General features: G+C 34.8%; 1 protein-coding gene across 6 annotated transcripts in view; it reads left to right on the top strand.

Moving 5' to 3' along the window:
- SUPT3H (SPT3 homolog, SAGA and STAGA complex component) overlaps nucleotides 1–24,652 on the top strand; it is a 440,959-nt gene that overhangs the window by 334,061 nt on the left and 82,246 nt on the right. For all 6 annotated transcript variants that reach the window (XM_060111003.1, XM_060111004.1, XM_060110999.1 and 3 more), the window contains 5 exons: nucleotides 99–174; nucleotides 5,396–5,508; nucleotides 6,621–6,728; nucleotides 10,273–10,440; nucleotides 19,844–19,954. In XM_060111003.1, the coding sequence (XP_059966986.1) occupies nucleotides 99–174; nucleotides 5,396–5,508; nucleotides 6,621–6,728; nucleotides 10,273–10,440; nucleotides 19,844–19,954 (576 nt within the window). The remainder of the gene's footprint in view (nucleotides 1–98; nucleotides 175–5,395; nucleotides 5,509–6,620; nucleotides 6,729–10,272; nucleotides 10,441–19,843; nucleotides 19,955–24,652) is intronic.

Consider the following 24,652-nt stretch of genomic DNA (forward strand, 5'->3'; position numbering starts at 1 on the left):
AGAAAAGGAAATGGAACTTCAGTTCTGGGTTTTAGCTGTGAAAACATAAAAGTCTACTTGCTTTAAAAATTGTGTGTCTTTTTATTTTTATCTATTAGAGAGCAGAAAGACAAACTCGAATTATGGATTCAGCTCAATATGCAGAATTCTGTGAAAGTCGACAGTTAAGTTTCTGTAAGTAAGCATTTACCTTTGCTTCATTATACGTTTGAGATTATGTGTTACAGATACGCTAAAGTACAGCAACATCTGTGTTCCTTAGAAATTGGTGAGTTTAATACATATATACATAGTTATAACTATTATGGAAACAGCCTCTGCATTGTAGGGGAGCCTATAAAAGGTTTTACCCCACTCTGCTGTTTTGCAGTTAATAGTATTAAGAGGTTTTTAAGGGTGCTGGTAATACACAGAGAGCCATGTTAATTATTCACATTACTTTTAGTCAGAAAAATTCCATTTTTTGTAATATTCCCATTTAAATTTCTTTTTTGGTTTCTTAGTCATTTTTACACTAGCATTGCTGATTGTACTTGACCCATAATGGACTGTAGTAGTACAGTCATGACATTTAAAAGCCCCTAATGGTAATAAATATCAAACTTTCCCTTCATGTGTGCATTCTCATATTACCACAATAGAACATATCAACTTAAACAGTCTCTTCCATCTTTGTCTGTAAGCTCCTGCTGTGGTGTGCATTCCACGTTAGCAAATTCATTAGCCCACGCTCTTGTACCTATGGCAAAATGAGTGCTGTCCCACCCCTGCGCACAGCTTACTGAGAATAAAGGCTCTTGATAAATAGTGGGCTAGATTGTGTACAAAACATCCTTACAGCAACAGTTCAGTGATGACTAAGACTCTCAGGGTGAAGGTCAAAGCGTAAGTGTGATGAAAAGTCCAGTTAAAAATATGACAAAGTAGCACATGACCCTAATCTGAGGGATCATGGACACAATGGTGTCTTTAAACGAAAAGCTATTATGTGGTCACAATAACAATGTATTTGATTTGGAAAAAGAAAATGAGAGCTTCATTTATAGATCATAAAGTGCAAATAAATGACACATTTCAAATACTGCCTCATGTAAATGTCAGTAAAATATAGGAAAACATGTTTGGGAAGATTTTTTTTTTCCTAACTAAATATACTTTGCAGCCTGACTAACAATTTGGCATCATACATCTGTGAAGCATTAAGTAAATGACACTTCAGATCATGGCAATTTCAGCAAATGAGAGGTTTTTGTATTGTAAATTTTAGGTTTAAAAATGGCATTCAAGTCTTTTATAAGTATAAATCTCCATTTTATAAAGTAACATTTAGTGCTATTGAACTATTTTTTTAAATCATATTTTAAATTTAATTTATTTAAAGGAACAGAAGTGCTATTTCACACTAAAACATGTAGTCATTGACGCGTCCTAATACATCTTTTGTTTAAAAATCTGATTTTTCATAACAATTTTTTGATTCATAACTTAGTAGTAAACTTAGTAGATTAAAAATTAATACATTCCATTTCTGTATAAAATAATTGTAGTATAAAGAGTATCTTATGCTTGGTTTTTTTTCTTTAAAGAAGAGGGATTTGGGCATTTAAAAATATTTCTTTATATGGTACCCATAAGTGCTTCATCATGAAACCTTCGTGGAAGAATCTGTTTTTTTATATGCCACAATACTGTCGTTGGGAATGCTCAGTTGAGACTACTAGTGCATGAGACTACTAGTAGTTGAGACTACTAGTTGAGACTACTGGTGCATTTCAAAATAACATGTCTATAACTTTATAGGCTGAGGGTAAGTTGTAAAACCAGGGCACTGATCATGCTCACCAGTGTTTTGTTTTTACATTTATGTAAGTCAGATAGTCATTTCCCTTAAAGTCTTTTAAAATCTGATATTAATTCACAAAGCTTTAATTTAGTTATAATTTGATATACCTGTTTCCAGTCCTTTCAACCTTTTTTTTATGTGTGGATTTTGTAAACAAATACCTAAATTTTCTTTTTAGTTAATCTGAGAGTCTCTTTGTATTTTAATTGATGAGTTTAATTTATTTGTATTTAATTACTTATACATTTGGGTTTATATATCCTGTCTTATTTTGTGTTTTCAATTTACTGTGCTTTTTTATTTGGTTTTCCTCCTTTTCTTTGGATTGATTGGGTTTTCTTCATTCCATTTTTCATCAACCAGTTTGTATATTATATATTCTGTTGCTATTATTTTAGTTGCTATCCTTAATTTTTCTAAAGTACACCCCTGACTTAAAATTTTTTAAGTTGGTAACTACAGGCATACCTCGTTTTATTGCTCTTTGCTTTATTGTGCTTCACAGATAGTGTGTTTTTTTAGGAATTGAAGGTTTGTGGCAACCCTGCATCAAGCAAGTCTATTGGTGCCATTTCTCAAACAGGATTTTTTTTTTCCAAACAGGATTATTTTTAATTAAGCTATTATTTTAGACATAATGTTATTTTACATTTAGTAGACTACAGTATAGTGTATATATAGCTTTTATATGCACTGGAAAACCAAAAAATATGTGTAACTCGCTTTATTGCAATATTTGATTTATTGTGGTGGTCTGGAACCAAACCCACAGTATCTCTGAGGTATGCCTGTATCTAAACTTCCCTTCTCAGCCTAATTTTGTTTTTCCCAAGCCTCTGTAAGTGCTTAAAGTACTCATTTCTGTCTTAAAAATTGCTTTATTTTGCCCTCCTACTTAAATGATAGTTTAGTTAAGTAGGAAATTGTAGACTAATAGTTATTGGTTAAAACATGATTCCATTGTCTTTTAGCCTCTGTCGTTGGTTAGAAATCTGATGTCTACTTGTTTTATGTTTTCCCTGTCAGAGAAAGAAAGAGAATGAAGATATACCCTCGGGTATATGGGGAAATGAACAGGCTGGCAATCAGTAGCCGATCAATAAATATGTATAAAAGAAAAGAAAGAAGGAACCCCTACTATAGAAGTTTCCAGGGAAAACCATGCCCTCTGAGAAAGGTTATTTTCGATATATCCAAAGAACAGTGATTTTGAAGAGATAGAAGTTGCAGAAGGTTTTCTTCAGAGTGGAATGAGCATTACAGAGGGCTCTGCAGGAAGGATCAGGAATGGAAAGGCTGGTGAGAAGGGATGTGGTAGAAATAATGAAATAGTGTGCAGGGGTGAGAGAATGGAATATTGAGAGGAACTTGAATTTTACCATTGATCACTGATGAGAAAGATAAAGTGTATGAGAATTGACAACCTTGAATTTCCATATGAAATTATTAAGTAAAGTAGTTTTATTTCCAGCACAGGCTGAAAACTCAGGTGTGTCAGAAAGAGGATAATCCCAGGAATTTTTGACCTTTGGTCAAGGTTCTATTTAGACTGTTGATCAATTTCCAGGATTACCCTTTCCCCTGATATTTTGAGAAGAGAGGTGAAGGAAGAGGAACTCATTCAGTTTCATGCCCCCTTACTTCTGGTGAAAACAAACTATCATAACTAAGAGTATCTGTGCCTCTTTTTTTTGGAACCAGCGGCACCCTGGAAAGGTCCATATCTGAAACAGTCCTCCACGTGACAGGGAGGGAATTAGCTCAGAGAACCTTCACCTGGAAGATTGCTGGCATAGTAGTAACCCAAGTGGTCTTATGCATCTTTTTTGATGTATGGAAAAGTTTGGACCCTACCCTTTTCTTAAGGAATATCTTTCATTTATTCATTCATTCATTCACTTCTTCCTTCTAGAAATATTTATGGTGAGTGTGCTAATGTCAGGCACTGTTCTGGGTGCTGGGATACCATGGTGGACCCATGGTCCTCACCTCTTCATTCTCAGTACGTAAGATCTAGTGAGAAAGCTGACGATTCTGTTGCTTAGGTAGGCAGATCTGACAGAATACCAAGAACTCTTCTTTCCCTTACTTTTAAAATTAAGTGTTCAGAGCAGTCACAAAATAACTGTTTCCATGTTGCTGTCTGCAAAGGGAGAAGTGAATAGGGTACATTTTATTGATCTTGCCAAATTGCTGCCTGTTGACTTGAACTTCAGAAGTATTCCACAGATGTTAACCAAGTGTTTGTGAGCTATTGCAGCTTACTAGTTAGATGGAATGTTGCATGTCAGAGAGCATTGGGAAGATTGGTTACTTTAGGGAGATAGCTTTAAGTGGGATTATCATAATTCTGCCACAGTTGACAGCTTTGGATATGTGCTTCGATAGCAGGACTTAATGTCTCCTGTGATTTATTTCACAGAAAACTCTTCTGTATGTGGAATCCATGAAGACTTTATCTATAAGGATCAAAACATCATGCTTGGAGTTACTGTTAAGTGTTTTATAGACCTGTGGGACCAGATTAATCAAAAGAATAATCATTGGATTTTTAAAAAGATGATTATGTTATAGATATGATAAAATCTTCACTATCAATCTTTTCCCTCTGGGTTACTAGTTAAATTAGTAATATCTAATGAAGGAACCTATGTCAAGTTAGATTCTGCTTAGCACTGTGGTGGTTTAGAGATATTTAACAGAAGGTTCCATATGTGCTTGGTACTGTTAGGTATGCATGAGACGTGACGCATGGTGTTGGTCCACAAAAAACTTGTAATGTGGCTTGAGAAATTATAAGCAGGCACAAAAGGATCTCTGATGATATAAGTGTTCAGTAAATGACTAGAGTTGAGGATGTATACCTTTGACTTGTATGGGCAGAATTCATACGAATGAAACAGTGATAGAGAATCCCATGCAGGGTGAACACAGAGGATTATACTCAAGGCCAGTGACATTTTAATAGGGAATAATATAAAGGCAGGTTGGAATCAGTCTGGGTGGTTTTGAGAGTCAGGCTTAAGAATTTGGACATCTTTGCAATCAGGAAAATGTAACCACAGATTTAGATCAGACCAGATATCAGTTTATTCTATTTAATTCTAAATTCACAACTTTGAGCCTATTCAAGTAATAGGCACATTTTGAAAGGTATTAAAAATACAATTTCTATATGTTCCTTTCTTATCACAGGTTCTTTCTTGCAGGATTTTCTTTCCACAAGAATAAATTAAAGTTACATCAAGCAAGTAATTCTCTGACTACTGTTGTAACATAAGCTATGGCCAATGATAACTTATTCCGACACATTGTAAGAAGTGCTAAACATTAAGTGGTTTAGTATACAGTGTTATGTAGCAGAGATACTAAAGATGCAAATGTATAAGGGATTTCTTGGGGCTAGAATATAAATTCAAAAATGTTGCATATTATATGCATTGTTTTTCATATGCAATTTTCAGTAGAAATGTTTTTCATTCTGTGATAGTAATATGCAGTATTAAAACACTTCCAAAGCTAAATTTTCTATACTTTTTTTTTAATGGCTAGCCAAAAAAGCCTCCAAATTTCGAGACTGGTTGGACTGCAGCAGTTTGGAGATAAAGCCCAATGTTGTCGCTATGGAAATTTTAGCATATTTAGCATACGAAACTGTGGCACAGGTAAGAATTCTAATCTGTCATATCAGGCCATACATAGCTGCTTTCTCCCTACCCCTGTCCCTCATCAATTCTTCTTCCACCTGCTGCTCTACCAGGAATGAGAACAGCCATGAGTTCTCTCCTATGATAATCTCATCATTTTCTAAAATTTAGTTCAGTTATGTTTCTTTGCATCCTCAGCCCCGGTGGGTGTTAGGCTAAAAGTGACTGTTTCTTGCAACTTTAGCCAAACCAGAAATGGAATACTTGCATACTTTTCCTCAACACTGAATTCTAAGTACACATCTCTCTTGTTTAGAGATTATTTTTGAGCTTTGAAAAACAGCTTTCTAGAAATGTACAAGCTACTGAGTGCTTACCAAAATCTGAGTCTGGAATCACTGCCCTCTAGTTTCTCAGAGCATGGTTCTTAGACTACAAGCATCGGCATCTCCTTGGTTCTTGTTTAAAATGTAAATTTCTCAGCTACACCCCAGAGCAGACCTACTGAATTAGAATCTTGGAGCTTGGAACCCAGAAATATGTATTTTAAAATGTTTCCCAGGTTTTCCCTGGTGGTCCAGTGGTTAAGAATCTGCCTTCCAGTGCAGGGGACACAAGTTCGATCCCTGGTTGGGGAACTAAGATCCCACATGCCACGGGGCAACTAAGCACCTGTGCCACAACTACAGAGCCCATGCACTCTGGAGCCCACACACCACAACTAGAGAGGCTGTGTGCCGCAACTTCTGAGCCTGTGCACTCTGGAGCCCATGCACCACAATTAGAGAGAAGCCCCCGCTACAGTGAAAGATCCCGCGGGCTGCAACTAAGACCTGACTAAGCCAAAAATAAATTAATTAATTAATTTAAAAAATTAAATAAAATGTTTCCCTAGTGATTACAGACTTTGAGAACCACTCCACTAAGAGGTCAGAATATATCATTTATGTTCATGGTTAGGTCCATTTACCAGCCAGTGAAAGCATATGCTCATGTCCACAATACAGATTTTTAGGCAGACAATATTATCAATAACATTTGGGATATATTGCTTTTAGCTTTACCATTTCAGTGACACTGATGATTATTTCCATTTGTGTGACTTTAGTTTCATTGCTCTGATCTTCTAGTTAGTGGATCTGGCTCTTCTTGTGAGGCAGGACATGGTAACCAAGGCAGGAGACCCCTTCAGCCATGCCATTTCTGCCACCTTCATTCAGTATCACAGCTCTGCTGAGGTAAGTATTAAAAAAATCTGTCTTTGACCCATCTGTGGATTTTTTTCTCATGTCTGGTATTTACATGTAGTTCTAAGAAAAAGACCGTGTAGGAATATATAGCCTTCAGTCAATGAATCTTAATACATTCAGCATTCAAACAAATACGTACTATGTACCAGGCCCTAACAATCCACTTAATACAATGATTTTTTTTCACCTTCTCCCAGCCTTATTTAGCTTTCCTGGCCCTTCGGTGAAAGCACACCTCTCATTTCCATGGGAGATAAACACCTGGTTTAGGTAATTGAATAACATTGAGAAAAGTTATTTCTTTTTGCTTCAAAGGTGAGAGAATTATTATTATTCGTGTAATAATAATTCCTGGCATTTATTGATAGTTTTACTTTCCAGTTATTGATTTATCTCTAAACATGATTTAAAGAAGCATGGCTCCATTTATCCTTTGTGTTTCAATTGGCCCTATCATATGATAATCACATCCTTTCTGATTGCATTTATGTTGCTGGGATCCCCACCTGTGGGGACTATAAAGTCATCTTGCCAACTTTAAGACTTTGTGTAATAACTGTGTATCATTTTTGGCATAAAAAATATTCTCTGTAAGCAGCATGTGCCTAAAAACCAGAAATGTAATATCTATTTAATGAATTTGCCAATAATTTGACTTTTTTTTCCTAACATAAACATCAATTTCATATAATTCAACCTAATAACCATAGAGAAGGCAGCAAGGAGGTTAGGTTAACATATGCATGTATAATTGTGAAGTGAACTTTGAATCAAGTTGGGTGAAACATATAACCTGAAAATGGCTAAGCCATTCAAAGAATCTGAAGAAAACTGTAAATCCTTTCTCCATAAAGACATTTGCAAATTTTGTACACAATTTCAGGGTGTTGAGAGACCGTCTGAAACCATTCTGCAGATATAAGGGATCTGTGAACCCAGTAAACTCCAAATTTAGGTATATCTCTGCTCTAGGATACATATAAAATATATAAAGATATATTCCTATATCTTATTACATGCCAAAAGTTTGACATCTTTTTATGCCCCTTGTAGAACCAGATTGGCTTAGAACTAAAGTAGGAATTTAAATGTTTATGCTCATTAAAAATCCATTTTTGTCTTGGAAAAGGTCATACATTATTATCAGTGAATATACTTTAAAAGTCCCTAAAGCTTACCCAGTTGATTAAACACTATTTGTTTTCTTTATGTTACAAACCCAAATTATGATGTCAAAGAACACCCTTTAAACTGTCTTTGATACATGTTCACTTTATGAATATGTGTATAAGTATGCTTTTCATTAACATCAGACAAATTCGTTGTAACATTTCTAATTGAAGAAATTTACAGTGAACATAACAAGCCTAGTTTTCCCTTAACATTCAAGGGATTGCTTACGTGGCTAGGAAAACTCTTCATGTCCCTCCCACTTTCTCGGTTCTCCAGGGTGGCCAGGCTGCCCTGGGCAACTGCTCAGCAACCACAGCTGCTATTCACAGCTACCCAGCCGTTAAGAAAGATGGCTTATGTGTGCTGAATTTCCTGGGCTCTCTGGGAGGTGGGAGCATGAGCATCAGGAAGTATCCTGGCTAAATATGTTAGTACAAGCCTCAAGCTTTTCCCTGACTTGCCAGACACCCCTCCTTCAACGTGACTGGTGGTCAGAATGAACATTCGGAGAGACTGGAAGTCTTTCTGCCCTTTATTACCTGACACGACACAAAAAGAATGGCCACTCTAGAGAAGGAATCTTACCCATCAACATTGCAAATCAGCAACCACTATCAAGGGCCTGATTTAAGGACTTTACCAAATTAGGTACAAATGGGGGCTCTGAGACTAATATGGTCTGTATTTAGGGAGATAGAACATTCTTTAAGACAATGAAGGAAGTAAATTAACAGGCAAACAAACAAACAATTCAAGATTGTATGCACTAATTTCCAAATGAGTGGTGTAGACAGAAATTTCAGAGATTAAAAACGACTCCCTAATTACCATGAAAGAAGACTTCAGAGAGGAGGTTGGGTGTTGAAGGAAAAATAAGACTTTTATGAGATGGTAAAAGTGGGGAAAATACTCTAGGCCTCAGAGGCAGCAGAAGTGTAATTGTACTGGGGGGAAAAAAACTGTGATTAAAATATTCAAGCCAAGAATTCATTGAGAAGGGGTAGTGGGGAGTTAGCTTAGAAAATAAAGGCCTTAGACGCTTAGAGTTATTAAGGAAGAATTGAAAGTTTCTTGGCTAAAGTTTGATGAGTTCAAAAAGGTATTTTAAGAAGATCCAGATGGAGGTGCTATGTACAGTAGCTTGGAATTGGAAACTCAAGGCATGGAGTTAACACAGTGCATTCTATTTTAATAATTATCGTTCTTGAACACTAACTATATAAGGAACTGAGCTAGTTAAGCTTGGGTTTCTCAGATTATCAAGGTTAATTTTAATTTGAGTTAATTTTCTAGATTTTGTTTTCTAATATATGGTTCATATACTGGAAGCAATGATCTCTAGGAGTTACCTTGTTTTTTCTAAGAACAACTCATGCCACATTAGGTTTATTCCTTCTTGTTTGATGCTTCTAGGCAAGCAGATCAAAGAAATACTATTGAAAACAATATCTGAATTTCAACAAAACATTTTACCAAGCCTAACATAATTTTTAAAATACATGACAGAGAATTGTAGGCCAGTAGATAGTATGAGGATAATGTAGAATTAACAATACCATACATGAAAAAGACTCAGAAACTTTTATTTGCCTATACATTTCTTAGGAGCCAATATTGTGATGTTACTGAAAAGAAAATGTTTTTTGTTTTGTTTCAGTGTTTAGGCACCATCCTATAGGATGGATATTGACAAAGTGAAGGCTGTCTAAAGGAGAGTAATGGGCGGGAGGAGGAACCTGAAAGCATGTCTCATAATAAGTGGTGGAAGGAACTTGAAGTGTTTGACCTATAGAAGAGAAGAGGCTGTGAAATAAACAGTCTTCAGTATTTGAAGTGCTTCCACATGGAAGAGAGAACAGACTTGCAGTCATAACCAAAGAAAGCAGATAGATATGAGGCATATTCTGAATGAAGGAAGGAACTAGGTGTTGGAGGAGCTAGAGATATATCTACAGTGACCTTAAAGCACTGAGTTTGAGTTACTAGGCGAAGGCTGGTCACCATGTTACAAAGAATGTCTGGAAGGCATCCTGTTTGGGGGGAAAGTTTAGAACTTCCTTTTGAGTAAGTTTGAAACACAAAACGTCTCAGTAAAAATATCTCTATTTGACAAAATCAGCAGAAATTTTGGAAGCTGTATCTGAGGAATCCTGATTTTTATCTAAATGATCAGACAGATTAAAAATTAATATGTTTAGACCCTTGGGGTAAGATGGTGGCATCATTTCTGTGGACTGGATAATAATAAACTGTGTTTTTATAACTTTCAAATATTACTGAATTCATGAGATGTTAAACAAACTCAAATGTTAGTAGAAGTTCTGGTTGCTTGATTTCAAAGCCACATCTCTTTGGACAGGGGTCTTGCCTAAGGTCTTACCCAGACTCTCCTGAGAACACACCTCCTCCTACACCGAGCGCTCCATCATCTGGATCACAGCTCTCAGGGAGAACCACATCAGGATCCCTAGGGAATGGGAGTGCTGGACAAGACTTAGCTAAAACCAAACAAAGGAAAAGAAAAAAGGTCAGTGATATTTTTTCTTTTTCTTTTTCTTTTTTTTTTGATGCAGAATGGAGAGGTCTTGTTGAGTACGGAAACTGTGTTCTATTTTTCTCATAAATCTGATTTTTAGAAGCAGCCAGTTTACAGCAAGATAATTGATTTTTTCTAATATAAAAATTATCAAACACAAAATAGTTAAAAGAATTGTAGAGCGGATACCATATATCTGCCATCTAGGTTCTACAATTAACATTTTTTTTAAGATTTTTTTTTTAGAGTACTGGTATCTCAATGTGGTTTTTTTGTTTTGTTTGTTTTTTTATTTATTTTTGGCTGTGTTGGGTCTTCGCTGCTGCACTCAGGCTTCCTCTAGTTTCAGCAAGTGGGGGACTTTGTTGTGGTGCGTGGGCTTCTCATTGCGGTGTCTTCTCTTATTGCGGAGCACGTGCTGTAGGCGCACAGGCTTCAGTAGTTGTGGCACGTGGGCTCAGTAGTTGTGGCTCGCAGGCTCTAGAGCACAGGCTCAGTAGTTGTGGTGCACAGGCTTAGTTGCTCCCTGGCATGTGGGTTCTTCCCAGACCATGGCTCAAACCCATGTCCCCTGCATTGGCAGGTGGATTCTTAATCCCTGTGCCACCAGGGAAGCCTGCAATTAACATTTTACTATATTTAATATATTAACTATATATTTACTATATTTGCATTTACTATATATATGCATCCAGTTGTTCTTTAATCCATCCATGTGTTCATTTTTTTTAATACATTGAAATGTAAGCTGCATACATCAGCTTACTTTTCATTCCTAAACACTTCATTATGTATAATTTGTTTATGGTTCCTTTTTTTTAAAGGTAACATTTATATTCAGTATACCACTGAATTCTTAAGTATACCATTTGATGAATTTTGACAAATGCATAAATTTGTTGTTTTCTAATCCCCTCTCAAGATAAAAAACATTACCATCAGTTCAGAAAGTTCCTTCATACCTCCTCCAGACAATCCTGTCACCATCCTCAGAAAGGCAAACACTGTTCTGTTTTTTTCATCATACGTTAGTTTTTTCCATTCTAGAACCTCATATAAAGAGAATATAGTATGTATACTCTTTTGTGTGAAATTTCTTTCAGGACATTTTTGAAGTTTATGTTTTTCAGTATAATATATTCTTCTTTATTGATGAGTAAGTTGCTTGTATATATCTGTTTACTCATTCTCATTTTTGGTGGACACCCAGGCTATTTCCAGTTTTTGAGGTATTATGCATAAACCTGTTATGAGCATTATTGTACAAGTCTTTATGGACAAATGCTTTCATTTCTCTTAGGTAGATAGCTAGGGATGAAATTACTGGGTCATAGAGTAGCTACGTGTTCAGTTTTTAAAGAAACTGCAAGAATTTTTTTCCCAAATGGTTGTATCATTTTATACTTTCTTAGCAATATATGAGAATTTCAGTTGCTCCACATGCTCATCAACATTTGGTGTTGTCATTGTTTTTACTTTTAACCATTCTGATGGATATTTAATAATAATTCACTATAGTTTGAGTTTGTATTTTCCTGGTGACTGATAATGCTGAGCATTTTTTCATGTGCTGATTGGCCATTCATATATCTTCCTCAGGGAGGAGTCTCTTCAAATATTTTACACAGTATTTTTGAGGTAGGGTTGTCTCTTGTTTCAATTTGTAGGAGTTCTTTATATATTCTGTATAACAATCCTATGTCAAATATATGTTTTTCACATATTTTCTCTCTGTTTGTAGTTCACCTGTTCATTGTCTTAATGGTGTATTTTGTTGAGCAGAAGTTTTGAACTTCTAATGAAGTCTAATTTATCCAATTTTTTCTTTTATTTATTGTTTTCTGTGTTCTGTCTAAGAAAGCTTTGGCTACTCCCAATTCATGATGATGTTCTCCTGTGTTTTCTTCTGGAAGCTTTTTAGCTTTACCTTTTATGTTAAGTTCCATTAACCGAGTCAGATTAAGTTTTGTGTCTTTTATGAGTTGAGGCCATGTTCACTTTTTTACATATATCTAGTTATTGCAGAACCATTTGTTGAAGACTCTTTTCTCCCATTGGATTGCTTTGGTGGCTTTGTTGAAAATCAAATGACCGTATATCTGTGTCGATTTATTTCTGGGATTTCAATTTTGTTTTACTGACTTGTCAGTTCTTTTGTCATTGTCATCTGCCTTGATTACTGTAACTTATAGGAGATCTCAAAGTCAGGTAGCATAGGTCCTCAAACTTTATTTTTCAGGTTTAATATGGATATGTTGTATCCTTGCATTTCTATGTAAATTTTAGAATTAAAATTTAGCTTCTACCCAAAAAAAGAAAGAAAGAGAGGGAGCTATAGAAAGAGAGAAAGAAAAAGGAAAAGCCTAGTGGGATTTTGAAGGGGATTGGATTGGAATCTTACATCAATTTGAGGATATAAATGTCTTCACAATACCAAGTCTTATAATCCATGAACATGGCATATCTCTCCATTTACTTATCTTTATGAAATCTCTCTTTTCATCACTGGCAATACTATCCATCTTGAACTGTTTTATCTGATTAATATAGCTATTCCAGCCTTCTTATGCTGTTTAAATGATATATGTTTTTCTCTCCATTTCCTTTCAGTATATCTGTATCTTTAATATTTAAAGTACATCTCTTGTAAACAAAAAAAATGTTGGCTCTTCTTTTTCCTTTCTTTCTGTATCTTTTAATTTTAGTCTTTAAATCTATAATGCTTAATGTGTGTATTGACATGGTTCGGATATAGGTCAGCTATTTTGCAACTTGTTTTCTCTATTTTTTTTCTGTTTTTCTTTCCTATCTTCTTTTGGGTTTAATTATACACTCCTTTAGAAATCCATTTTAATGTATCTACTGATTTCTTAGTGATATCTCTTTGCATCATTTTTTAGTGGTTATGCTAAGGACTACAATATAGATCCTTAAATTTTCAATGTACTTAGAGTTGTTATTGTACTGTTTTACTCACATTAAATGTAAGACTTTTATATTTATATAGGTTTATCTACTTTAGTCTTGTTCTTTCTGCTATAGTTGATGTACATCTTACGTTGACATGTTATAAACCATAACACTATTTTTGCCTTAAATAATCAAATGACTTTAACATTTACCATTTCCACTGTCCCTCTATTTCTTTTTGATGATCAGACTTTCCTTCTGGTATCATTTTCCTTTTTTGTTCTACTAAATTTTATTTAGCACTTATAGCACATGCTGGCTGGTGATGGTTTCTCTTAATTTTCATTTTTCTGAAAATATCTTTACTTTTCCTTCATTTCTGGAAGATATTTTCTCTGGCTATAGAATTCTGGATTGGCAGTTTCATTTTCAGTACTTTAATTATATCATTCCACTGTTTTCTAGCATCCTTTTTCTTTTAATCACGTCAGTAGATTTTGTAGTTTTGTTTCTGTGTATGTAATGTATTATTTTTCTCTGGATGCTTTCAAAATTGCATCTTTATTTTTGGTTTTCAGCAGTTTGGCCATGATATCCATAGAAATGGTTTTCTTTTGTATCTAGTCTGTTTAGGGTTCACTGAGCTTCTTGAAAATGAAATATTTTTAAATTTGGGGGGGATTATCAGCAATTATTTCTTAAGATATTTTGTCTGCCTCATGCTCCCTCTTCTCCCCTTCTGAGACTCCAAGTACATATTCGTTAGTTACTCGGATATTGTTCCACATATCCCTGAAGCTCTGTTTAATTTCTCTTTCAATCTTTTCTCTCTGTTCATCAGATTGGATAACGTCTATTGATCTTCCTTTATGTTCCAAACTCTATCTACTGTCAGCTTCAGTCTTACCACTCATCCAGTAATGTCTTAGTTCTGATATTTTATTTTATAGTTGTATAATTTCCTTTTGATTTCTTTTTGTAGTTTACATTTTTCTTTTATTTTTTGTCATTTATTACAAGTTTATTTTATTTCATAATAGCTGCTTTAAAATCCTTGTATGATAAATACCTGGATTATTTTAGTCTCCATTGAGTATAAGTCACAGTTTCTTGCATTGTTGCATGTCTAGTAATTTTAAGTTATATCCTGGATATTGTGAGTAATATAGAGATTTCAGATTCTGTTATATTCCTATGAAGAGAGTTGTTAGTGGTGGTGGTGTGTGCATATGTGTGTTAAGCAGGCAGTTTACTTTTCTAGATTGAACTCTAAAGTCCAAACTCAAATTCCTCTTCAGCAGCTAGATTCTCTCTTCACTTCACTTCACTTGATTACCTGGGTTTTTTGGATTTGGTACCACAAAGGAATAGTTAAGAAGTTAGTCAAAGACTGGGTAAAATTTATACACTGAATTTGGTACTTCCCTTCTTTGATTCTGTCCTTTTGGGGATTTTCTTTTTCACTTTACACATACTATGGTTGCCCTGAACTCTGGCCAATAGTTCTTCATGCCTCTAAGGTCATGTCCTCCCTATACTGACTGGAGCCTACCCTTGGGCTAAAACAGTAAAAACAGAAAACTCAACCCACAGCCATTCCCTTCTTCTAAATATAGGTACGCCGCCTTTCAGTTTCTGCCTGTGTTAGATCAGTCTCTTTTGCTTTCAGGTACTTGTTTTTTATAATTTGTCCAAACTTTATACTTTTATCTACAAGTTCGTTGGCACAATAGGAACCATTTGCCATTACTAGCAGTGGAGCTATGCCTAGATATAATTTTATAACTGATAGTAAGCAGATTTAAATTTCATCCTCACATCTGAACTCCTCCTTTTGTTTTCAAAATGACAGAGCTAACTGATTATTTAAAAAGGGAAACTCTGAACTATAAGGAACTTCTATATTAGAAAGTAGTTCTAAAGATTTTCAGCTGTAGTGCTCCCCAACTCATTCAATAAATAAAACTAGGCTAATAAAATGTTACCTAAAAGACCTCTTCAGTGGATTTGCTTTACAAAGTATGTAGGAAGTTGTAATTAACCTGGTTATTATGCATACATAAAATAATTAATTTTTTCTCTATTTACTCATCCACATCTTTCTACGTTCAAGCTCTTGTATATTTTGATTTTTACTCACTGGAAACCTCAGCTATGTTGGTAACATGGTACAGTTCATTCTACGTAAAATAATAAAGCCTCTATTATATACTAGCTATGTGTACTAGAAGCCAAGGGATTTGATATATAACCATATCTTAATGCTATCATTTTAATCTTGGGAGTGTCCCTTATCATCTATAACATAGGGAAGGAGTTGGGGAAGTTTAGAATAGATAATATTGTGTGTTTTTTCTAAATTTTATAATTATGAATCCTTGAATTTGGTGATTCTTTCTTCTCTTCAATACGTTTTTTTAGTTTTAATTTCCTTAGTTAAAAAAAATCTCTTCCTAGTTATATAGAATGACAAATTTAACATCTCAATTAAGTTTTGAAATGAGAAAATTAACTGTATTATACTACAGCCTTTAGCCAAAGAATGGCCCAACTTCATCTGAAAAGAAATCCTCTTTAGACACAAAGCACTGAGAGAGCTCTGTGTACAAGAGTGAGGAGAAGGAAGACACTTACCTGCCCACTCAGGTCACATCAACCCATGTGGTCAGTGAGTGACAGAAGTCAGTAATAGTGCTACTAACCTTTCACTTGCTCTAACCTGAGATACGTATTACTCCTCTGTAAAATCTAATATTTCAAGTTTAACGAAAGGTCTAGTCCACCATTATGGATGTGAAAAGAATAAGAGGCAATTATCTGAGATTCCAGGTCCTTCTTAAATATTAGATTACCCGGCAAGGGGAAGGCTGAGAAAGGATAAAATTTCTTTAAAAGCTGTTTCTTCCCAACAGCTCTTAAGTTCAGAAGAAAAGAGTCAGGAGAGGTACAGACTTTTGTAAGAGATCCTGGGGCAACCAAAGTTTCAATGTAACTTCTTGTACCACAGTTGAGAGTTCAAGCTGTTGGGGAATTTTATTCAATACAAGCCAGCAAGTACAAGCAGAGGGACAATACTCAAATGTGGGAAGCATGGAGGACTCTATATGATACTTCAGCTTCCAATACCCAGCAGCAGTTTCTGAATAAAAAGACATAAATAAAAATGAAATGGAAGAATACAAGAATGGAGTATGAATGCAGCCAAGAGGAAGAGTACCTGACATATGAAGAACTTTATGAAGCACCTTGTACTTTACTTTAGGAAATAAAGAGTTTAGTCCCCACAGAGATTTTGACAAACACGCTATAGACAACAGCACTCAGTATTTTATCAAACATGTGGGTTTCATTTTTGAAAACTTAAAGAATATTCTATAAGGTGGGCACAAGCAGAATGAGAAAGCTGAATTGGTACATAAATGTAATATTCTTTATATGTATTTATAACATATAATATTTTATATTAGGTAGCAAATACACAAATTTAATGCTAATCCTGTAACAATTTTGAAGACTATTACAAGATTTATGAAGTCACTGCTGAAGTAAAAATTCTAAACTTAATATGAATTTTGAATTTAAACAGATTTCGAGTGCCTTGGTGAGGGACTAGATATTTACAGAAATGAGAAGATACTTATTGCAGTCGAAACAATACTGCAAATACAACATTTTAGATTTAAAGGTTTCCTTCCAAAGAACTCAATGGGCAAATCAGGAAAGTGTAGAAGTGCACATAGTAACTTATGCTGATGTTTACATTTGCTTAATTATAGCAGGTAAACCTGAAACTGGCAAGATAGAAATTTTAATGACATTTTTCACAAAAATGAATATTTTTATTTTTATGTAGGTTAGCTTCTTTTTAGCAGCGATAACATGATTCAAACAGGCCTGGCTTACATGTTACCACATCTTACAAATAGCAGCCACAAGTAGTTTCTAACTTATGCTTCCTACTTCAGTGTTCTCAAGTCCCATTGGATCGCCGTGCCAGAGGTTCTGAGAGATTTTGACCAAAATGTTCTATACCAGAACCAAATTTATTGGGGAAAGTAGAGAAAGAGTAGACTCTCCATTGGCCATGGAGAAAAGAAATGAAAAATAAATCCAATTTTCAAGGAGAAAGGAGCTTCCACAGAGGAATGCACTGGAAGGACTCCCCACCCACTTAGTCTGCAGGATATTGACCCTCTTGATGTCCCCCTTTTGTGTTTCCACTTGAGTTTCCACTGGAAAACTTAACTTTAGATTCCAAATCCAGCTAATTATTTGCATTCATTTCCACAATTGAGTAGAATGCCTCAACTTACTTCACAAGTATTTGTTATCCCTAGCAGATAATGAGTCTGTATTAGTCATATTCACATCTTGGAGCCAAGTGGACTTAACAGAAGAGTCTTTAGCCTTACTGGGTACCTGATAATTGCATTTATTCTAATATATTCCAACTGAAACAAAGTATTTGGAATGAGAATCAAGAAAGCACAATTTAAAAAAAGAAAGAAAGAAAATGAAAAAACTCTGTGTGTGCACTTCTATATGAGTGCCAAAGTGAGGGGTTAAGATAACTTAATCCTTGTTATTGTGGGCATAGCTGATGTGTTATTTAGGGTATTGTTGGAATGAAATTGAGAAAGATAGCCTAGAGTAAATTCCTATCTGGCTTATTTCAAATCTTGTTAAAATAATAAAAATAATCAAGATCTGTTTTGTTTTATATTTTAAGTCTTATTTCAGGTTCAGCTTGGATAATTAGCTGATGCTCTTCATAGGAATTTTTACAATTATTTTACTAGTTTATAATAGAAGAAGCACAAAAAGTATATTTAAAAGGTACAGAAGCATATACAGTGAAAAATATTTCCTCTAACCCATGTCCTCCAGACACCCACCTATACTACAAGAGATAAGCACTGTTACTGATTTTTGGGGTACCTTTGTGGAAATATTCTAAGCTTAAATGAGCATATAATGTTCAGCTTTTTTTAAAAAAAAACAGCTGGCTAACATAGTTATCCAGTTGGTCACTTAGTATTTCTTCAAACAATGTATCTTAGAGATAGCTCCATAGGAATATGTATGGAACTGCTTCATTCTTTTTGGTGTTGCTGTGGTTTCTGTTGCATTGAATGAATGTATCATAATTGATTTCATTGTTCTCTCGTTGATGAACATTTGCTTCATGAATTCAGATAGCACAGCGGTGAATATCTGCCTATCTATCTATCTATCTGTTATCTTGTACCGTGTAATGTGTCTTTAGGATAAATTCTTAGAGGTGAAATTATTGGGTCAAAAAGTGTTGTGTTTTTTCATTTTGATAAGATTTGCCAAATTGCTATCCATAGAGGTTGTACTAGATATACTCCTATAAGGAATTCTGAGAGTGGTACCTCTAGACCAGAGTTATAGTAACACACAGGCTGCTATTTCTTTCTCTTGATTCTTTAATGTTGATGACCTGGCATCTGGTATCCACTGCACTTGTAAGTAAATTAGCTTATCATTTCAAGAACATGGAGGTTCCATTTTTAATGTAAATAATAGCCTAATGCTGTTAATAACTGACATGTGTCAGGCACTGTTCTAAGTGGTTTACACGTATCAACTCATTTAATTTTCACAGCAACCCTATAGAGCAATTATAATTATTATCCAGTTTACAGATGAGAAAACTAAAGTGCAGAGATATTACATAACTTGACAGAACTGGTAACTGATACGGCTGGGATCTGGACCCAGGTATTTGGGAAGCCAGAGTCTACAACTGAATCATGAGACTATAATGCCCCTATTTTATTTTTTTTAAATCATGTTGCATACATTTCTTGAGTTGATATCCATAGTCTTATTGCAAATAATCTTTCTGTTTCTTGTGTTTCTTTGTACTTTCAAACCTGCCTTTTACAGATGAGGCAAATTAAAATAGAAAGTTTTTGTTTTATTTTGTTTTTGCATGGAGGGTACCTAGAAAACTAGGAACCAAGTTGAAATGATCTTTTATGACAGTCCACAGTATTATAAATAAATATATAGCAATTTTACATTTTTTATTTTAAAATTGATGACCCTCAAGTTATTTCAGAAATATGTCCAACAGGCTCCCAAGAAACATTTATAATAATAAATGTTTAAATGTTTTTTAAAAAAATAGTTTCCTGTGGTCCTTTCAGCAAGCCCCTATGACACTTTTCATCTGCACGCAAGTGGCTGTATTCTTCTGTACCTTGACAGGTAGGCCTAGGTGAAATATTGGGGGCATAAAAATTGCATTTGGTTGGTCTGCTAGGAAGGGGTCATGTAAAAGTCATCTTTGATTTGTTAATGGAATTTTTTTTTAGATGTAGTATATGGCAGCAATGATGTGCATCCTAAGGGAAAAAACCGTCCATTTTATGAAAGTTTATTTTCATATTTTATACACTGTAGTTCTGTTGTGTGTTTTTGATTTAGTAACAATTTATGTGTTTTTCTGTCGCAGAGCACTGCGGCCTGTGGTGGTGAGGCTCACAGCGATGCCATCCAGCCCTGCCACATCAGAGAGGCCGTTCGACGCTACAGCCACAAGATTGGCCCCCTTTCCCCATTCACAGTACGTAATAACAGAGTTATAAAAAGTTATATTTATAATCTGAAAGAATTTTGATTTTCAAGTGGTCAAATGAAGCAGCAGTGGAATTGTTGAAAGCAATTTGTGGTGACTGTAATTTTGTTGTATAAAAGTGGCATAATTCTCTTGGGAAATAAAAGTTAGTCATTTTTGTCTCTTTTTGGAAGGACAACTTTTTTTCTACAAAATATTATTTTCTTTCAATTACAAATTATGCTTTTTTTGTTGGGGCTTATATTTTCTATTTTTTAAAGCTTAGGTTATAAAACTTTTTTTGTCAAATTATATGTATCCAAATATTGCTAGAAGCACTTTATATTTTAAAATTGGTTAGATTGGCAATACCACTTCTATCAGATGTTCTGCTCCTAAACATACTTTGAGTTGGAAGAAGAAGAAATGATTTCTTTACTGGCTTTGAAGTAGGCTGGAAGGCAGACAGTCTTCCACATCTTCAAATGGTTTTAAAGCTTATAATCAAGGTTTGTTTTGGTTTTTTTTTAATGGAGAATTAAAGACTTTATATTTCAACAGCCTAAAGAAAGTGTGTGTGTCCATGTGTGTGTGTCTGTGTGTGTGTGTGTGTGTTTTAATTAAATGCTCATCTTGTGGCCCTTTAAAAAAAAATCTTTATTCATGTCAGTATAACTTTCTCCAAGTCCTTCTCTGTTTATAAGGAATTGGTTTGATTTTCAGAAAGTTAGGTTTGATTTATGACTAAAGAACAGTAGAATTTACCATTTGTTTGTTTTTTTGTTATTTTTTTAATTTATTTATTTTTGGCTGCATTGGGTCTCAGTTGCTGCACACGGGCTTTCTCTAGTTGCAGTGAGGGGGGGCTACTCTTTGTTGTGGTGCGCGGGCTTCTCATTGCAGTGGCTTCTCTTTTTGCGGAGCACGGGCTCTAGGTGCACGGGCTTCAGTAGTTGTGGCTCTCGGGCTCTAGAGTGCAGGCTCAGTAGTTGTGGCGCACGGGCTTAGTTGCTCCACGGTATGTGGGATCTTCCCGGACCAGGGCTCAAATCCGTGTCCCCTGCGTTGGCAGGCGGATTCTCAACCACTGAGCCACCAGGGAAGCCCTGTTTGGGTTTTTTTTGGACTCACATCTGCTTTAACATACTAAAGCAGAATATATATGTATAACATTACACATACATATGTACATAAAATAATATGTGTTTTTTCCTAAGAGTGGATTTTACTATTATCTGTTGATAGAAGTCATGATTTCTTCTAAATTATAGCATCTCCTTTTTTCTTATGTTTCAGTTAAAGAGAATGCTTTCTTACCACTCTTTGTTTTCATTGTTATTGTTAATTGTATGCATTCTCCGTGTGACAGCAAGAATGTGTCAGAGCTTTTTATATATGTCTCTAGAAGCTTTTTGTAATGGTGACAATTATTTTTACTTCTGATTAATACCTTAAATTTGTCATATATTATAAGAATGTGATTTATCATATTTATATTAATCATATGTTGCTGATTAAGCAATATATCCTTTTGCATGAGTGGTTTTAGATTATTACAATCGAAAACAAGGAAATCAATATCTCTTGTTTTATTTTTTCCTACATGACAGGTGAGGCTATTTAAAGCAATAAGCCAAAAGAGATGAAATTTAGAAAAATATGAGATGATTGGAAGAATTTACGAACCAACTGAAGTTGAAAGAACCAATTTATAACAAAGGATTAAAAATATCAAATCCATAGATACGAGCCAAATAATGACTAATAGCCTGAGGCAGTGGAGAAGAGAGAGAAGAAAAAGACAGAGTCGGTAATATCTAGAAGTAATTAAAGGGTAGCAAGGGGAAACAGGATTTTTAAGAAATAACCTAAAATGGTAACTAAAAGTAATGGATAAAATTAGATAACGGAAAATATATCTAATGTAAAGGGAAAATCTCCTAATCATGAAGTCTGTGATGTTTCCTCAAAAGGAAGTGGTGGCAGTGGTAGCTGTTTAATTCTTCAAGTTTTTTTATTTTTAAAAAGACTGGACAGATCACTTGAGAACCATCTTGGTTGATGACATGTGTGTGTGTGTGTGTGTGTGTGTGTGTGTACATGTGTATTCATGATGCTCTATTACTCATGTATTATTGCTTTTATAATCTAAGATTGTAGTATATGGTCAGGAAATATACTTGAAATATTCAGAATATATATATTCAGATATAGTTTAAGCTAATTTTTGTCTAACAAACATATAACTAATATGGTTTTTAAAACTAATAATGCAATTTTAAAATGCTTAGTTTAAATAGATCTGGAAAATAGAACAAATAAGCCATGGTCTTGGAGGTTCCCTTAGCTGCTACCAGAGCAGACGAGCAAAATCAACAACAGATGAGAAAGAACTCCACCACAGAAGGACACTGAGTTTTTATCACTCCTCGGAAAGGACCCACCTTGAAAGGTCTACCCCATTACCTGGAGTTATAAGAATTTGCCCAGCCTACAGGACTGAATATACCTACTCCATTTTATGTCATGAGTAGTAGGATCAGGCAGACACAGTTTCTTGGTATATATTACAATACTTAAATCTGCCTTTTAAAGTTAAAAATTCTCTTTAAAGTAGAATAGATTTGCAGACTGTGTATATTAACAGTGTGAACACCTGTCCTGGATCCCTCCTACCTTCAGTGCTTAAAGGAGGTGCTCCTGATGCTGGGGAGATGCTGATGCTGAGTTCCCTGGTGCCCACTCCCTGAGATGATACTTTATGCTGCACTGGGGACACTTTGCTTCCTAGGCTTTGAGCTGCGGCTCCTGAGAGGAGGCATGTGGGCTGTGTCTATAGCAATCATAGACTGAGACTGAATTTTATACAGAAAGGCTGAGCTAACTTACCTCCAGTATAAAATTTCCTTTGTAAACTAAAATGGCCATGAACAACTAGTTTACATTTTTGAAACATAGAGATTTTGTCTTTGCAGCATTTCATTCTAAATCTCAAGTGCTTGTCTAATGTATATATAAATGAGATGTCTAATTTAGAATATCCATAACTCGATTGATATATAGCTAATTCCCAATAATTTGAAATTGATTTGGAGAATTAAAATGACTGAACCAGTAGGTTACATGGAAACTGAATTACAACATCAATCAATAAACCAAGAAAAATTTGCTTTTGGTGAGGCATCATTCTGTCTTCTACTGTATGACTTCCGAAGATCAAATTCAGGAATACAATTCATTGTATAAAGAATTGTAAGTGAGTTCTTCCCCTTGGGAATTAGTTGAAATGACAGAAGAAAGGAATAATTAAAGCCACATTAGGTGGAGGGGAGAAAAGAGTACAAACAATGCTTTGCACTGAGTAGCTGCTGGAGTGGAGAGAGAAGGGGCCTCATGGTGGAAACATCAGTTTCCTGCCACTCATATGAGGGCTATGGAGACACTTATAAACTACGCATCCCCACTCAACCAATTATAACTATGCTGTCTTTGGCATGTTGGTTTTAATCGATGACTTCTTTCTTTTCTGTGTTGTTATTTATTCTTAATCCTATGCAGAAGATCAGAAGAGAGTATCATACCTAGAAGATTAAAGTAATTCTCCTGACATTAAGCTATTCATTAGATTCTTTTGCAACTGTTCCCACCCCTGTATTCCTGATCTTCCATATACACATGCTAAAAAACATTTAAAGAGACTAGTTTACCTTTTGCTTATTATTTATTTTTTCCTAAATAATTCTGAAAATCGCTTCAGTCTGTGATGTGTAGTCATTACTTTAGAGTACTTATGCAAACTGGGGGTGTCCTAAGTCATTTTGATGCTTGTCATCTTATCTTGTCCTTTTACTCATCGTAGTTGGCATTACGTGAGGTTATATTGTGTGGTGATTAAGACTTGATTCTAGAGCCAAATTGCCCAGATTCAGATCCCAGCTCTGCACCTACTAGCAAAGTAGCGTAAGGAAGTTTCTTAACCTCTCTCTGGTAGAATAGAACATACCTCATGATAGAATCCAACGAATACTATGAACTTGAGTGGTAAGCTCTTAATGTATTATATTAATAATAGTGGAAGTCATCATAGCACGAGTAGCTGTAGTATATTTTCTAAAAGGTTTCAGATAAGGATACAAACGGACTATAGTAGAAACCATTCCCCCCACCACCAACCACACAGACATACAAACAAACACAGAGGCCTCACTTTGTAATGCTAGAAGAAACTAAAACTCGAATTATAATGTGATTTCTTTACAGACTTATAATTTATACCATTAAAACTTAAATACTATTTAAAGATTATTGTTCCTGAGAATAAATTAATGTTCATTTTCACTTTTTGAATTAATCGTGGTTGAGGAACTTTAATGGATTTTTTTTTATCACCACTGTCACGTTAAAAAATAAGGTCTCAGTAACTGAGTGTACATAGTTTCCACTCGATTTTTGCATACTAGCTCCTGTGAAATAGAAATCTAAGGAACAAACCGCATGGCCTCAGATTTATAAAGCTGCATCAAATTCAGTTTATGTGAGTTTATACATTTGTGTAAGTTACCAAAAAAGGTTTTCAGAGACTGATGTGTATATCAAAGTTGGTGATAATTTTTTAAACATTAATTATTACTAGCCTCATTTTTTTCAGTTTTTAAAATTTCCTCATTTTACTGATTATGAAAGTAATGCTAGGATGTCAGAAAATTA

Source organism: Mesoplodon densirostris, chromosome 10 (assembly GCF_025265405.1).
Source record: "Mesoplodon densirostris isolate mMesDen1 chromosome 10, mMesDen1 primary haplotype, whole genome shotgun sequence".
Classification (NCBI taxonomy): domain Eukaryota; kingdom Metazoa; phylum Chordata; class Mammalia; order Artiodactyla; family Ziphiidae; genus Mesoplodon; species Mesoplodon densirostris.